Genomic DNA, 18,299 nt, shown 5'->3' with positions numbered 1-18,299 from the left:
CGAAGTAAAGATTATTAATGAAATTTTAATAGTTTTAATATCAATTTCAGTCCTATAAAGGGTGTTGAAATGGATGATTAGAATATATAATCCTATCCGTATTCTAGAATTGTCTTGTCATGAAAGACGAGTCGAGCTAAAAAATAGAAAGATCAGGTGAAGAACTATGGTGATTTTACATACAGTCGCTGTTATTTTTATCCATAGGTAAAACTTTCACAATTAAGTCTTCAGTCACTGTAAAAGAAAGAAAGGAAATATATAGATTTCTACCACAATAGGTGGGTGTTATTCAACTCCCAAGGCATGCAATAATCATTACAACTGTTGAATACCATTCAGTTTATACCAAACGTGGAATAAACCCTAAACACGTTTTGATTGGTTGACACAGGGACATTTGACCCGAACTGCAATTGTTATTAACGTCGCCAATAACTGAATGATGTCACATCACCGGTTCCCGGCCATCACTTGTACACCTTATTTGCATACGCGAAATTAGACTTGGTCACATTCCCCTTTGATTCAAGCCGATATCATTGTGGTAGAAACAGGTCAAATGACTTGTGATTTTTTTATATGGAATTAATTTCACGCGTAGGTAATTTTTTAAAAGTTGCAAAAGACACTCGCTAAAGCTTGTGTCTTTTGTAACTTTAAAAAATAACTTACTCGAGTGAAATAAATTCCATATCCAACAACCACTCGTTGTGTAACCTCTATTTCTACCACAATACCCTGTGTTATTCAACTCTCAGACCATCGGTTAATCATTATGGCTGTTGATTAACAATCTGTTTATACCACACGTGGTATAAACTCTGTACGCATTTTGATTGGCTAACACGGTGAACTTTGACCCAAGCTGCAATTGTTATTGACGTCATCAATAATCTAATGACGTCACATCACCGGGTCCCGGACGTCACCGGTACACTTTATTTGCATACGTGAAATTATACTTGGCCACGTTTCCCTTTGATTCAAGCCGATATTATTGTGGTAGAAACAGGTCACACGACTCGAAATTGTTGGATATGGAATTTATTTCACACTCGTAAGTTATTTTTTAAAAGTTGCAAAAAACACTCGCTAAAGCTTGTGTCTTTTGTAACTTTTAAAAAATAACTTACTCGTGTGAAATAAATTCCATATTCAACAACCACTCGTCGTGTAACCTCTATATATACAATGGCAGCTTGGTTGCTGTGCCATTTCATAACAAACAGAAATGTATTTTCAAGGTTCTGCCAGCGAGTAGATGTACAAGCTTCCTTGTAAACACGTATAAGTATCGGATTCCTGTTTTACTGAAGTTGTGAGAATCCCTCACTTGTGTGTTAGAATGTTGATTTCCACTCAACAGTAGTAAGAAGATCTTGCTGTGAGTGAGAGAATGTCCATTTTCATTACATTACTGCAATGTGCCATATATAGGGTAATACATAAACAAACCAGAACCTCTTCCATTTTTCCGGTCATGTATATAAATATCCATTAACTGCATGGTACCTCCATATCACTTGGTAAGCAAAATAATTTACTATTTCTGTCCTCAGCTGGTATTCATTGTCTTTGTAGATAGCTGTGTATCCCTTATAATCAGAGGTGTAGTTGTTAGAGGAGGAGGGACCAAATCACAATTATTTTGCTTATTGAATGAAGACAAGCTATCCCAGCTTCATTTTTAAGGTACATTGGCACACAGCCACATCAAAAGGATAGCACCTTGTAATCATATACAGTCTGTGGAGGATTTCACTTCCATTAATGTATCTTACATGAAAATACCTTTAAGAAAATGTTTCTTTTTTTTCTTGTTGATTTTTTTCCATTTAAACGCAGCTGCAGTGGAATTATTCATTGCAGTTATTCTGTTTTAGGTTTTTAAATAATTATTGGAGATACCTATTTGGCATTTACAGAAGTTGGCTGTCAGTGATGTTGGTGCTATTGTATAGAAAGAATTCAAGAAATACTCGAACCAAAATTTAAATGTTGCCCTCTGCAGCATTAAGAACCCATGTTTTTTTTTATTGCATGTGGTGTGAACAGACTATCATTTATTCCACATTGTAATGGTCTGCTCAAGTCATCAGGGTGCAATATCAAGGCATGCTAACTATCAACAGACAAATGTTTCTATGTCGAGAATATTATGTTTTTTATGCACTGTATTCAAAGATTGCATATCTTCTTTCATATATACAATAATTGACGAACACCTGCAGTTTGGTACTTTTATTAGAATGTCTACACAAACCTTATTGTTAATAATAGGGAGAAGGCTACTTTTCTATATGCATATGAGACCATATGTTTTCCTGTTAATAATTTTTATTAGATGAAGACATTTTTCTGTTACCGTATTTATCCTATAATAAGGCTAGAGGCCAACACAAATTTTGACTTGAGTAGGGGATTAGCATATTAGCTTTTTCATTGAATTGTACAGGACCTAGATTAGGTTATTACCAGGCATGTTTTTATTCCTGTAAAAGTGTACTTGAAATGATGAATATCATTTTCGGTAGGCTTCATTATAATACATATTTTTGTAGTGAAAAAATATTTTGTACAGATGCACCTATGATGTGCTATGTTAAAGGTGTAAATTTTCGAGTCCCATGACCACTGATTTGGTTCCTGCTATTGAGAATGGTTGGAAATGAAAGACAGATTTTACTGTATTTATGAGATAATTCTTAAATAATCCAGCAGTACTACAGCATTTCAGTGGTGATTCAAATATAATTCTTTTCATAGCTCTAAGGATATATGACAGACATGAAGCATTTATTGTGGGTCGTGTGCAAAATTGACTTGAAGTTATATTTATAGAAATTAGGAATAGTTTTTAGTTATCAAGATAGATGTTACAATCAAACATTACAATGTAAAATGCTTGAATTGTTTTTTTAACCAATGTGGTCGTTCTTAATGGGTTAGGTTCTCAACTCCTCGTTAAGTCGGGATAGGTACTGAACTCCCTGTTAAGCTGGGTCAGGTCCTAAATTCTGTAAAGTCAGGGTTGATACTTAAACTCTCTGTAAAGAAGGGTTAGATACTGAACTCTGTAAAGTGGGGGTATACGTAGGTATTGAATTCCCTGTAAAGTGGGGGTATACGTAGGTATTGAATTCCCTGTAAAGTCGGGGTATACGTAGGTATTGAATTCCCTGTAAAGTGGGGGTATACGTAGGTACTGAATTCCCTGTAAAGTGGGGGTATACGTAGGTACTGAATTCCCTGTAAAGTGGGGGTATACGTAGGTACTGAATTCCCTGTAAAGTGGGGGTATACGTAGGTACTGAATTCCCTGTAAAGTGGGGGTATACGTAGGTACTGAATTCCCTGTAAAGTGGGAGTAGTACTGAACTTTCTGTAGTTGGTATAGGTCCTGAATTTCCTGTAAAGTGGTAGTAGGTACTTAACTCCCTGTTAAATTTGGGCAGGTACAGAACTTCCTGTAAAGTGGGGGCAGGTACTGAATTCTCTTTAAAATGGGGGTAGGTTCTAAACTTGCTTTAAGTTGGTATAGGTCTTAAACTTCCTGTAAAGTGGGAGTAGGTACTGAAATCTTAGCAAATTGAGGGCAGGTCCTGAACTTCCTCTGAAGTGGGGATATGTCCTGAACTTCCTGTAATGTAGAGGTAGGTACTGAACTCCCTGTAATGTAGAGGTAGGTACTGAACTCTCTGTAATATAGAGGTATGTACTGAACTCCCTGTAATGTAGAGGTAGGTACTGAACTCCCTGTAATATAAAGGTAGGTACTGAACTCCCTGTAATATAAAGGTAGGCACTGAACTCCATGTAATATAGAGGTAGGCACTGAACTCCATGTAATATAGAGGTAGGCACTGAACTTCCTGTAATATAGAGGTAGGCACTGAACTCCCTGTAATATAGAGGTAGGTACTGAACTCCCTGTAATATACAGGAAGGTACTGAACTCCCTGTTATATAGAGGTAGGTACTGAACTCCCTGAAATGTAGAGGTAGGTACTGAACTCCCTGTAATATAGAGGTAGGTACTGAACTCCATGTAATATAGAGGTAGGTACTGAACTCCCTGTAATATAGAGGGAAGTACTGAACTCCCTGTAATGTAGAGGAAGGCACTGAACTCCCTGTAATATAGAGGTAGGTACAGTACTCCCTGTAATATAGAAGTAGGTACTGAACTCCCTGTAATATAGAGGTAGGTACTGAACTCCCTGATATATAGAGGTAGGTACTGAACTCCCTGTAATATAGAGGTAGGTACTGCGCTCCCTGTAATGTAAAGGTAGGTACTGAACTCCCTGTAATAAAGGGGGAAGTATTGTACTCCTTCACATGAAATCTGATATAGATTTTAGTCCTCAATTCTATGTCCACTGTAAATCTGTTTAGGTTCACTCAATCATTATAACAATGGATCAATGGAGTGATGACCTACACCACACACAATAGTTAACACAAAATATATACAGTAAACTGCAATAAACACAATCGTAATTTAGCATTTTGCATCCAGCTGTAAGATTACCACTAAATATGTTTACAGTATTTGAATGTTATCAGGTCAATGGAAGATGATCCATTCAACCATTTGTATGGTGTGTTTGTAAACACAACAAGGTAGCTCTTTTGTATAATGACATGTTCAATCATTAATTCAGTTATATTTGATTCGTGTTATGATTTCAAAGTGTTTAATTTTAGAAATATGAAATGAAAAAAAAAATGAATTTTTCGATTTTAATTAAGTGTTGAAATAATTTTGTTGTAATGAAATATAAAGATGTATTGATTTTAGTAAATTAGATATTTGGAGTAAATAAAGCAATTTGACTGCATACTGTGTTTTGTTGTATGAAGGATACATGTAATGGTGTAATCATGTACGTTATAATGCCAAATCTAAAGTACATTGTACAGCCACTGTGACTCGATCAATTTCAAAATGATACACTAGCTTGGGGTACATTATCAGTGAGTTTAGGCAGGGACGTATAATAAGATATATATATATATATTATATGTCCCTGGTTTAGGGAACATAGACCATTATCACCATGCGTCAGTGTACATTATCATATTCACTTTTGTTAGCAGCTGTCGACTTTATTTTCCAATGCCAGGGCCGGCTAAGGACAAGGTCAAGGTCACTATTTATAGAATATCGTCATCGCTCTAGAAACTTCATTTTTAATCAGATTTTGATCAAACTTCATATAATGGTCAAGCATGAGAATACCCCAAACAAGCTTGTTTGAGGGTGTCAAGGTCAAAGACGAGGTTACTCTCATACATTGTAAAGAAAATCTTGTCACTCTCAAGCCGCTTAACTGAACGATTTCAGTCATATTTTATATATTGGTTAAGTATGGGAATACCTCTAAGAAGTCGGTCTCGACGCTTGTACTGTATCGTCTTGACTTGTTTACAATCGGAATGAATTGATTTAAGGTTGTTATGTTGTGTAGAAAGATGCGTACTGTACTGTTTAACACCTGGCGATTGTATGTTCGTGTCCACACAAAGTGTGAGAAAAGCTTCCTAAGATTGAAATCACACATATTTAGATACAACTGTCTCTTGTAAGTTTATGAGTTTTGTAAAGGATAAAATAATTTTTTTCTCATCGAGTAGCACCGGTTTATCACGGAAGAGTTGGCGGTGTTTATTAATGATGCTAGCATTCATGTTGTATTGTTTATGTCTATCAAATTTTTACATCTCGATCGGCAAATAGAAAGTTTCTGTAGATGCCATCATTACGAGTGTTTTATATCAAGTTATTGCCTCCGGAATTAGAGGATTAATGTCATTACTGACAGCTCGGTGTAGGTAGATTCGACGGGGGAATGGCTCAGTTCTCCAATAGATCTGTTGACAAAGCTGACTGCTCGTTTCCCTGTGCCTAATGTCTTATCAATGTAGAAAAGATTGTCAAGATGTGAATTATTTTTCTCCGATCTAGACTTAGCAACGGTAAGTTTTCTGAGCCATATGTCAGAATAGGTTGAACAAGTGAATCAAATAATTTACAGGAATAATTTGGCGAGGAAATTATTCGACATCTTTAGAATATGTTTTAATTGCAAACAATGCTTTACGACTTGTGTCGAATAGATCTTTTATGACCGGTACAAATTTATATAATTATCTGCAGAATTAATTATTCATATTCATTATTAAAACCTATAGTGCAATTCCCTAACCGAAAACTGTACTTTTTGTTAATACGGTTCGAGGACTGTTGAAAGTCGTAGTCTTTGTTTTTTGGAGGTTAACTGACAAGTTCTATTTTGAACAATACGGTTTTATTTCTGGAGATGAATATAACTTCGGCTGTTAAGGGGTGTGGTCTTCAGAGACAGTGTGCCCCTTCGTCTTCTTTATGTGTACCTCTAAGTTGTCCCAATGTGTCGCGATCGATGACGTAGCCATGTATGTTGATATGATTTAAGGGTTAACTGTAATATTTTTTTACGTTATTGAACAATACTGTTATTGTGTTATTTGTGTTAACACATTTGTGTTATTTGTGTTAACAACGATAAGAAACATTTTCATTAAGTTTAACATGTTTATTTTGCTCCAGATATTTAAAATCACATCGATAAATACAAAATCCCGTGAACAACGATTACTCCGCTGACGTCACAGTCATTATTTATGTTATGAGATTATAACATAATTTTTTGAGCCAATGGAAATGCTTGTTACAAGCAAAATTAAATTATATGTGAAATGACCTACGTATGGTGCTACTTCTTGTATACAAACGTAATATTGTCCCCCGTCGGCCGACAAACTTTCGCTATCCTGACAGAATGAAAGGAAGGGAAGTAACTCTAATATATCAGAATGTGCCTGGTTCCCATTAAACATTTCTTTCCTTTTAGATCTCCTGTTATTTATCATTCAGCGGCAATTATAGATTTTCGGAAATTACAACCAGTGTATGACACACATTCAGCAAATATCGAATGTATTCAGATCCAGACCCCAGCTTCACAAATATTCCTTATGGAAATTCTTTACCTTAGACTTTTCCATATAAAAGCATTACAGAATTTTAGGAAAGAATCCAATGCTGCTTTCCTGTGGAAATTTGAAGTTTAGGAATTTCCTTAATTATAATATCTGGGCCTTTATCCGCCGTTAGTCCGCACGGTCGGTGTAAACGTTGTTACCTGATGGGAAGGATAGGAAAACAGTAACAGTCACCCCCCCATAAACTTTATTCTCTCAAAACTTCCATGGACAAGTTGAGCTCACCTTGCTCTGGTCAAGAACGGATAATTCATTGTCACAAAATGAACCAGATACGGCAGAGAGGTATTTAAGAAAGATCAACTTTGTTTTTTATCACTGATTGCGTCAGAATCAATTGGTGTATTAGTTGATTCTGTTAGCTCTTTCTTACTTTCTTACTGGATTCCTTGAGATGTATCCCGGTACACCACTACTGTCTTTCGGCAGTTTGCTTTTTGAGATATCTGATATAATGCATTTTATAAGCGTTTTACATACCTTTCATAATGTCAATTGAAATGCTTGTTCATCTGCGACTATTAAAAGGTAGAAAACCTGCGGTATTCACATGAATTTAGTTGAAAAGAAGAAATTGAGACAATTAATCTGTAATGATATTACACATATCATTTTTATTTGTTCTTGACCATGATGTAAATACATGTATTTATATATTATGTAATCTCAATAATAATAATACTTGAGAGAGAGAGAGAGAGAGAGAGAGAGAGAGAGAGAGAGAGAGAGAGAGAGAGAGAGAGAGAGAGAGAGAGAGAGAGAGAGAGAGAGAGAGTACTAATATGTCACTTCAAACATTGTCTGTTGGATGCGATCCTTTCTAATTATCGCCACAACAGACCAGTGGGTGTATAGAGACAGTCCCGGGGGTCTGGGATGTGAGGGGGGACGTTCTCCTGATAATGTTGATAGTCTGTTGGAGGGCAGTGCTGTATTTCCATGAACATACACGTCTCGTTCGGGCTGTTTTCCTGTAAAAAGAAAATTATCATAATTTCTCGATAAACGTGCAGTAATGAACTGTACAAGCGCAAATTCACAACCAAAATTATAACTATCACGATAATCAGATATGTATCAATAATAACTGTATTACATTTAGCTATTGTTTTCAAATAAAACATTGTTGACTGCACTAGGTGAAAAATATTATATTGGACTTAATTCTAAATGAGTTCCTGTCTAAACAGAAATAAGGATCTCATACTTCGCTACCCAAAAATCGCAAGCTTTTGATATTTGATTAATACATTTATATTATTATGCAATGCTAGATGTTGCCAATATTTTTGTGCAATTTCTAAGACTGAAGAAGTGTGTCTACGTTGATATATAGACACCGTTAAGTAAAGTTACTGGGAAGGTTACCCTGAATGGGTCATTCTTCATATCAGTCAGTATATAAACTACAGTATAAAATATACGGATTTCTTTTGATTTGTTGATTAGACTATGTCCATGTTTACAAATGATATAAGGTATTTGTGTTTTGTCGCACCATTTAACACACTGTGCCATTTCCAAGAAAATATTTCATTTTCATTTTTATACTTTGAAATTATTCCTATTGGTTAGACTTTAGTTGAACAATAAAAATTCGGTTTCATGCATGAAGAATGTGCCTCATTTTGAGTACCATGGCGTTAGAAACGACACAAAGCCTGGAATACAGATTTAACCCGTCAATAATCATCTACCAGTTCTATTACTTAAAATAAATTCACAGGGGCTTGGCACGATTTTCCAAATGATATTCCATATATATATATATATATATATATTGACACTATAATACATACATATGTGGACTATCATTTGGAAAATCGTGCCAAGTCCCTGTGAATAAATTTATGCAGATGTTTATCATTTAATAATAAAATGAAATATTATAAAAACACGTCTAAGAACGCAAAGTATAAATATTAAGAGATAAGTTGATGAAAGCTTAAAACTCTCCTACCTGTGACTGAGGCTGACAATGATGGAGGGTTTCCTGGTCTCCAGAGATGTTCTTGTTATGGTTGTCGTACCAGCTAGACGTGTCTTGTCGTCCCAGAAGTATGTTCTCATTAACGTCAGAACGCGATGACTTACTAGATGACGTATCGTCTAATATGTCGGCCAGCACTCTGATGTAGCGTGCAGCGCCGTACAAAATCCCAGCTTTAGAAGCACGATCATCTGTCTCTGCTATAAACGGCACGTGCTTCCCTAGCAATTGAAAGGCGTCGTTCAAGGCCTCGACCCTCTTACGTTCTCGGTTGTTTCGGTGAAGCACGTACTCCGGGGATCTCTGGGAGTGAGGAACGTGCCGCCTTTTACGTGTCTTATATTTGATCTCAGGACAAGAATACTGGCATTGCCCAAACAGAGAGTTCTCAAACATATTTTGCAACGTGTTGACCATTTTTCAGTTCAGCCTTGGACAAATTCTGTAACTGCTCACACAGCCAAAAAGTTCCAAACTGTTTTCCCAATATTATGTTTGACCATTTTATAAGAAGTTTCTGGTTCTCTCATTTTCCCATGATGTCAAAACCGACTAAAAGTGCCATTTCTAATCAAACACGCACATTTTGAATGTAAAACGTTCATGAAAAAATTGACCATTTAATTTTGACATAGGTGAAAGTAAATTGTGCTCAGTAAAATTTGGCGTGAAATCATTGATCTCCCGTGGACAGAGTAGAGAAACACGAGATTGTCTTCATAGAAACTTCCCAAATTATTCAATTACACCATTATTTTGCCTAACTGATATAACCAAGGACGATTCGCAACAGGTGCGACGGCCATTATGGCACTGGACAATACCGCATGCCCCCTGGCGGCCGGCGGAGCTCGGGCGATCAGGAGAGGTGATGACATGTCCTGACTGACCAACGGCAGACAATTAGTGGACACCTATCTGATGGGAGTCTTTGATAAATCAGCTTATTTAACGGTCTTATATTATATCCGGTATTACCTTAGCTCCCTAAACGCTTCCTGATCCATGAATGTGTACCTGTATTATTGATATATTTCCCGATAAGTATCCCTGACTGTGTATTATTGATGTGTATTATTGATGTGTATTATTGATATATTTCCCGATAAGTATCCCTGAATGTGTATTATTGATATATATCCCGATAAGTATCCCTGAATCCGGGCGCTATCATCTCCCCAAATTAACAAGGACGTGGTAACTACTGTAAAACAATCCCGGGCGCTACTCTCACCCCTAATTAACAGGGACTTTGTAACTGTTGTAAAACAATCCCGGGCGCTACTCTCACCCCTAATTAACAGGGACGTGGTTACTACTGCAAAACAATCCCGCGCGCTACTCTAACCCCTAATTAACAAGGACGTTGTAACTGTTGTAAACCAATCCCGCGCGCTACTCACACCCCTAATTAACAGGGACGTGGTTACTACTGCAAAACAATCCCGCGCGCTACTCTCACCCCTAATTAACAGGGACGTGGTTACTACTGTAAAACAATCCCGCGCGCTACTCTCACCCCTAATTAACAGGGACGTGGTTACTACTGTAAAACAATCCCGCGCGCTACTCTCACCCCTAATTAACAGGGACGTGGTTACTACTGTAAAACAATCCCGCGCGCTACTCTCACCCCTAATTAACAAGGACGTGATAACTACTGTAAAACAATCCCGCGCGCTACTCTCACCCCTAATTAACAGGGACGTGGTTACTACTGTTAAACAATCCCGCGCGCTACTCTCACCTCTAATTAACAGGGACGTGGTTATTAGTGTAAAACAATCCCGCGCGCTACTCTCGCCCCTAATTAACAGGGGCGTGGTTACTACTGTAAAACAATCCCGCGCGCTACTCTGACCCCTAATTAACAGGGACGTGGTTACTACTGTTAAACAATCCCGCTACTCTCACCCCCTAATTAACAGGGACGTGGTAACTACTGTAAAACAATCCCGCGCGCTACTCTCACCCCTAATTAACAGGGACGTGGTAACTACTGTAAAACAATCCCGCGCGCTACTCTCACCCCTAATTAACAGGGACGTGGTAACTACTGTAAAACAATCCCGCGCGCTACTCTCACCCCTAATTAACAGGGACGTGGTTACTACTGTTAAACAATCCCGCACCCTACTCTCACCCCTAATTAACAAGGACGTGGTAACTACTGTAAAACAATCCCGCGCGCTACTCTCACCCCTAATTAACAAGGACGTGGTAACTACTGTAAAACAATCCCGCGCGCTACTCTCACCCCTAATTAACAGGGACGTGGTTACTACTGTAAAACAATCCCGCGCGCTACTCTCACCTCTAATTAACTGGGACTTGGTTACTACTGTAAAACAATCCCGCGCGCTACTCTCACCCCTAATTAACAAGGACGTGGTTACTACTGTTAAACAATCCCGCGCGCTACTCTCACCCCTAATTAACAAGGACGTGATAACTACTGTAAAACAATCCCGCGCGCTACTCTCACCCCTAATTAACACGGACTAGTAACTACTGTAAAACTATCCCGCTACTCTCACCCCTAATTAACACGGACGTGGTAACTACTATATAACAATCCCGCTACTCTCACCCCTAATTAACAAGGAATGTGGTAACTAATGTAAAACAATCCCGCTACTCTCACCCCTAATTAACAGGGACTTTGTAACTGTTGTAAAACAATCCCGCGCGCTATTCTCACCCCTAATTAACTGGGACTTGGTTACTACTGTAAAACAATCCCGCGCGCTACTCTCACCCCTAATTAACAGGGACGTGGTTACTACTGTTAAACAATCCCGCGCGCTACTCTCACCCCTAATTAACAGGGCAAGTGGTAACGATGGAGATGCCGACCATGATATAAAATGAATGTTGTCAGCATGGAGACCAATGATCAGAAATATGCTACATAATACTGGTCTGATATATGACCATCCCCCGAGGGATGGGACTCTCCGAGATATCAATGAAGCTGACGAACTTCCCTTCCTTCAACAATCTATGCAATTGCTGAGCACGAAAGGATGAGAACACATGTTACTAGATCTCTGTATAATTATGTTTAAGACCCCTGGGCGGCGTGGGCGCTAACTCCCCGAGTTATCTGCAGTGGACGAGATTCCCACCCTTTAACTTTGATATACAGAGACGAATTTTCACAATGAATTTGTTCCAATTAAACATTAGCTGTGAAAATCAGGTAAAACCATTAAGAAATTCACTAAGGCGAAATAGGATTTGTGTAAAGGTCTTCCGATATGGCGTTATAAGCAACCGAAGTGGTGAATCTAGTCATGGGAGTACGATAATCTGAGGCCAAAAGTAATGCAGTGGCAAGACAGACATAAGGAAGAAGAAAGAAGTTCAGAAAGAAGAGAAAAAGACAACATCCCAAATTAAGTCGCCTCTTACGGTTTAGTTTAGTGTACGACCATGCAATGGGGGAAGAAAGTACCTGCACTTTAGAACGAATATTCATACCCTGCCTACACTGCTCTCCGGCTGTCAGAAATTGTCCGTCCGTCGTCCAGAGCTACGTTATCGCAGCTACATGCACTTACACCGGGTGATACCGGAAGTTACGAATCCGACGGGGAGTATATACAAATCCGACGGGGAGTATATACAAATCCGACGGGGAGATCTACCCGAAGGGCGTAAGGACATGGCTGGGGTATGTTTTATGGTGATACATGGCATTTTAACATACTATCGGAAATATGATGATACCCACGGAATTCTACGATATTTCCTTGATACATATCAGTAATTCGTTAATCTCATAAACTTGCCGTGTTTGATTGATGCTCAATATTCAGTATCCGGCTGCCCTACTGTCAAACGACGAATTTGCTATGATTTTTGTCAAAAATACCCAATAATCGCGATCAAAACACGATGGACAGAGTTTTGGCATTAAACATTGACTACAATAAACTATTAGTAATCAACAATTCGTTTGGATTACAGCTATTAAGTACGTTAATTGGCTAATTATGATGGCACGAAAAATTCCGACGGGGAAAATCTCTCTCCAATATCTGAATCCGACGGGGAATATCAGTACACAAAGTCGCGACAGTGTGATACTTAAGCATTGAGTTTCTTAGCGCGCTTCATGTTGAATTTGCCTTTGTCCAGTTGGCATTCATCAGCCCATAACTTCCAAATGAAAGCAGTTCAATGCTTATACTTACATTTGACAACGATTTTTAAAGACTATTTCCAGGAATTTTGTTCCTACGATGAATGAACAAATTATTATTGTCAAAGACGGAACCACCTTTTCAACAGTCATCTTTCGTTATCGCCGACTCGTAACCTTCAAGTGAGTTTGGTAAAGTTATATAGTGGGGCTGCAGTGTAATTAAGCATTAAACTGTCTTTTTTGGTGTCTATGGTCGATATAGATGCCAGAGCTTTGCAAACAAACATGTCATATTGTGCGCTGGCACAATATGACATTTTGACAACTCTGTCCATCGTGTTTTGATCGCGATTATTGGGTATTTTTGACAAAAATCATAGCAAATTCGTCGTTTGACAGTAGGGCAGCCGGATAATATTGAAAGCATCAATCAAACACGGCAAGTTTATGAGATTAACGAATTACTGATATGTATAAAGGAAATATCGTAGAATTCCGTGGGTATCATCATATTTCCGATAGTATGTTAAAATGCCATGTATCACTATAAAACATACCCCAGCCATGTCCGTACGCCCTTCGGGTAGATACTCCCCGTCGGATTCGTAACTTCCGGTATCACCCGGCGACTTATGACGGACGCCATGTAACCTCTAACTTCCCAAGGCGGATTTACACTGCGCAGACTGTCAAATTTCTCAAATTAGGATTTTGATTGTATCAGAAAGCTCAATTACGTTTAAGTTTTTTTTGTACCATGTTATTACTTCTTTTCAACAAATCCATCATTAAAACTACAAAAATAGCAATCAAAGACCGCCGCCACGTTCGAAATGGGTTACTTGAAGCGGTGGAATAATATAGCAAAGTGTTTTGTGGCAGACTATTATTAACTCTGTGTGAATTAGTAATTGGATTGTTTAAATGGGATACATAATACACAAACTGTAAGTATATACACACCATTGTCATCAAGTTTAGACCTATAAAACTGCTATTATTGTATCTTTCTTTCCGCCTTGAAATCAGGGCGGAACTTGCGTAGTGTTAAGTAGGGTTCCGTTACTAAAGGTCGACTGGTAGACTGGCAGAAATTGACTAACCATATAACTTTGTTTTAATCGAGTACTTGCTGTATATTTTTATAAACAAACACACAGCAAAAAGAAAACAGAAAATCGTACAGATGTTTGATAATGTATTCCATTGAGAACGATATGAATTAAATATCAGGAGCCACATATCGTGGTAATTGAAATCGCCGTAAGTCAGATTGAGTAAAATGCTGTTGGTTTTGTCGAAAATGAGATTTTCGCATCAGTTGGCATGGAAACAGAAAATTAAATTCCCACAGCAGAAGGCACCACTATGGCAACAGTAACAGTAACATACAAAACCTAAGGTAACACAATTCAGTAACATACAAAATGCAAGATAACAATTGAGTAACGCACAAAACTCAATGTAACAATTTAGTAACGCACAAAACTCAGGTAACAATTAGTAACGTACAAAGCTCAATGCAATAATTTAGTAACGTACAAAACTCAATGTAACAATTTACTAACGTACAAAACTCAATGTAACAATTTAGTAACGTACAAAACTCAATGTAACAATTTAGTAACGTACAAAACTCATGTAACAATTTAGTAACGTACAAAACTCAATGTAATAATTTAGTAACGTACAAAACTCAATGAAACAATTTAATAACGTACAAAACTCATGTAATAATTAAGTAACGTACAAAACTCATGTAACAATTTAGTAACGTACAAAACTCAATGTTATAATTTAGTAACGTACAAAACTCAATGTAACAATTTAGTAACGTACAAACCCGTGTAACAATTTAGTAACGTACAAAACTCATGTAACAATTTAGTAACGTACAAAACTCAATGTAATAATTTAGTAACGTACAAAACTCAATGTAATAATTTAGTAATGTACAAAACTCAATGAAATAATTTAGTAACGTACAAAGTGCAAGATAACAATTTAGTAATGTACAAAATTCAGGGTAACAATTTAATAACGTACAAAACTCATGTAGCAATTTAGTAACGTACAAAACTCAATGTAACAAGTTAGTAACGTACAAAACTCAATGTAATAATTTAGTAACGTACAAAACTTAGTGTAATAATTTAGTAACGTACAAAACTCAATGTAATAATTTAGTAACGTACAAAACTCAATGTGATAATTTAGTAACGTACAAAACTTAATGTAACAATTTAATAACGACCAAAACTCAATGTAATAATTTCGTAACGTACAAAGTGCAAGATAACAAGGGTAACAATTTAGTAACGTAAAACCCGTTTACACCACAGTGTATTGGTCCATTGTGTAAGTCTACCCATTGTTTTAACCAGAGAGCACCATTTACTGATAATTCACTTAGTATTTCATCTCAAAATATTTCATTAACAATACATATATAATACATGTACATACAAATATTTAAGCATGCAAATACAAAATTTAAAAAAAAGAATCAGACAACAGGCTAAACCTATATAAGTCTTCTTCTAGAAAAACTTCAGGTTAGACTGACAGAAAGACGTTACGCTCCCTCTTTTGATCCTAAAGTATAATTGTAAAGTATAATTGTAATGTATGAAAGTTAAATATATATGCAAGAGTAATATGATATGAACCACATACATCCTTCCAATACATAAATAGAAGGTATGACTTATAAAATTGACCAATGGCATTGCAAAAATTCATAATTAGTATTTGATTCTGACTCATACCTTGGACTTATCTTTGTTCAGTAAGACGTGCATTACGCGTCCGTACTGAGCTCGGCTCGTACCACGGCCACTGTGTCATAATCACCAACCAGCCTCTGTTCTGTCCGCTGTTGGGCCTCTGTCTGTCCTAGGTAGTCGTATGTATCCCCGGCCCCGCCCCCTCGCATGCTGTCATAAAGTCCCCATTGGTCATTATTATGGATTTCATTGTGACCACGTAACAGTCCTTCCAAATTTTGACCATCATAAACACTCCTATCGGTATTGTCGTGTGCTGTGCTTTCATGAAGGTAGGATTGCAGGTTTTCCTCCGCATATGCAAATATATCGAGATTAGATGCTGGTTTTGATTTAGACGGACAACGAACACACAAACCTAGACAAACACCCGCAGTATTGACACATTTCCCAATCATCGTATGAACTGTCTTTCTCTTGAAAACGACAATACAAATAACTATCAACAGAAAAGCAATGACACCCACTGTTAGGCCTACTGCGACCCCGGTCTTGTGTCCGACTTCGTCCAGCTTGTCCGGTCAACGATCCATTGTACAGACAGAGAGCTCTAAGGCTACAGTCACAGGATTTACTGATAGTAATATTCCCCGTAACATTCCATGCTAAACATGAATTAGTATCACTTGTATATTTATTGTCGGATTGGACACCATACAGATAGCCAACACCCTGACCTCGTAATGTTTTTCTAGGAACGTCCACGTCGTGTTGTAAGACAGTTCCATCACAATGAAAATCCCGGTTTTTGGTCGCCGTCCTTTCTCCGAAACTTGGGTCGCTTACTCGGGGCACAGATAAACCTACCATCGCTTACACATTTGACACAACCAAGGTGAACTTGATCACCACAGCTTTGGTACTCGGAACTCCTCGGAGTGGGAGGCAAATAAAAAGACACATTTGCATATTTACATAGACATACGGGACCAGTTTGGTGGGAGTTCCCACAAAACCCTCCTACGGCTCCATTACACAAAGTCCCAATACACTTACTGGCAGACAGCGTGATGACATTAGTGTTATTCCTGTTGTCACAAATGCAGTATCCATTCGACACGTAAAAGACATGAAACCGTTTGTCACTGCAATACTTAGAACATACCAATATGGTGTCACCCGTCGATAATTTGGTGGCGGCGGAAAGGGTCCAATTACTACTGAAACAACCATAAAAATAAATCCAATCAATGGTGGAGATAGAAGATTCTCCATCAATCCACACGTGGGACGATGTCGTTGGTTGGTGTGGAATCCAGCGGAGTGATCCTGAGATAATGTCACTCTTGTTGACTAATTGACACACACCGTGAGATTCATGGGACGTCTGAGAAGACAAAGACAACGTCACGTTGACAACCGAGCAGGTGTCTATCAAAGCTAATAAGGTCACTATTACAACGACAGTAGTCATTTCTGGTCAACTCTCAACTCACGCTGTATTGCAGCACATGAACTGCCTGTTTCTGATACGAAAGGCCCAGTTTTCACAATTGTTTTAAACGAAAGTGACTCAACATACTCTATTATATACCGGAGATAAAAAAAAATATCAGCGCTCCTCATGCTTCAATTGTCTACTTCCTGTTTGGATAAAACCAGCCTTGATCGGATGCGATATAGATAGTCAACATTTGTTTTCGTTTATATTTTAGAGGAATTTCCGTGTCGTGTTGTAAGACAGTATCATCAAATTAAAATCCCGGTTTCCGTCGCCGTGTTTTCTCCGAAACTTGGGTCGCTGTCTCGGGGCGCAGAAAAACCTATCACCACTTAAGCATTTTACACAACCTAGATGAACCCCGTCACCACAGTTTTGATATAAGGGAGGTTTCGATCCTCGGACCTCTGGGTTATGGGCCCAGCACGCTTCCACTGCGCCACTCTGCTAATTAAATTCATTACTGTACAACTATTCATCTGAAGTTGGACATGGATGGATTGCGTCAGCCAAAATAGGGTATTACCTGATGTGAAATCGTCTGTGTTATTTGATGACTATATGTATATGGTGTTTATGATCATTCAAACGTTTGTCCCGTCAAAATTTTCTTGACGAATAGTACACAAGTGCAATTTTGTTATATCAGATCTGATGAATTCAAGTAAATTAATGATGCCAATAAACATTTGAAATAAGATGAAAGCAATATGGTGGCGTAAATTATCATGACAATGTTTCTGGAGATGCAGGTTCGTTTTGTACCTTTTCAATATCTATTTTGTATTCATATTTAGCCCTCGTTGTATCCATATTGAGTTAGAATGATGGTTTCCTGTATTATCTGTTGTGTTTATATACACTTAAAACAATCAATCA

General features: G+C 37.8%; 1 protein-coding gene and 1 long non-coding RNA gene across 2 annotated transcripts; one reads left to right on the top strand and one right to left on the bottom strand.

The window, feature by feature from the left end:
• The first annotated feature begins 1,080 nt into the window (after nucleotides 1-1,080).
• LOC117327763 lies at nucleotides 1,081-4,847 on the top strand. Its single transcript, XR_004532721.1, has 2 exons — nucleotides 1,081-3,310; nucleotides 3,346-4,847. It is a non-coding gene; the product is annotated as an uncharacterized LOC117327763 (long non-coding RNA).
• Nucleotides 4,848-7,788: 2,941 nt separating this feature from the next.
• On the bottom strand, nucleotides 7,789-9,522 carry LOC117326683 (achaete-scute homolog 1a-like). Its single transcript, XM_033883406.1, has 2 exons — nucleotides 9,014-9,522; nucleotides 7,789-8,024 (listed from the first exon to the last, which is right to left on the bottom strand). The coding sequence occupies exons 1-2, from the start codon at nucleotides 9,458-9,460 to the stop codon at nucleotides 7,878-7,880; spliced, it is 594 nt and encodes a 197-aa protein (XP_033739297.1). The 5' UTR covers nucleotides 9,461-9,522; the 3' UTR covers nucleotides 7,789-7,877.
• Between the last annotated feature and the right edge of the window lie 8,777 nt (nucleotides 9,523-18,299).

The sequence above is a fragment of the Pecten maximus genome, chromosome 5 (genome assembly GCF_902652985.1).
Source record: "Pecten maximus chromosome 5, xPecMax1.1, whole genome shotgun sequence".
NCBI classification, from domain to species: domain Eukaryota; kingdom Metazoa; phylum Mollusca; class Bivalvia; order Pectinida; family Pectinidae; genus Pecten; species Pecten maximus.
The sequence above is the reverse complement of the archived record's forward strand: the minus strand, read 5'-3'. Positions and strand labels throughout refer to the sequence as shown.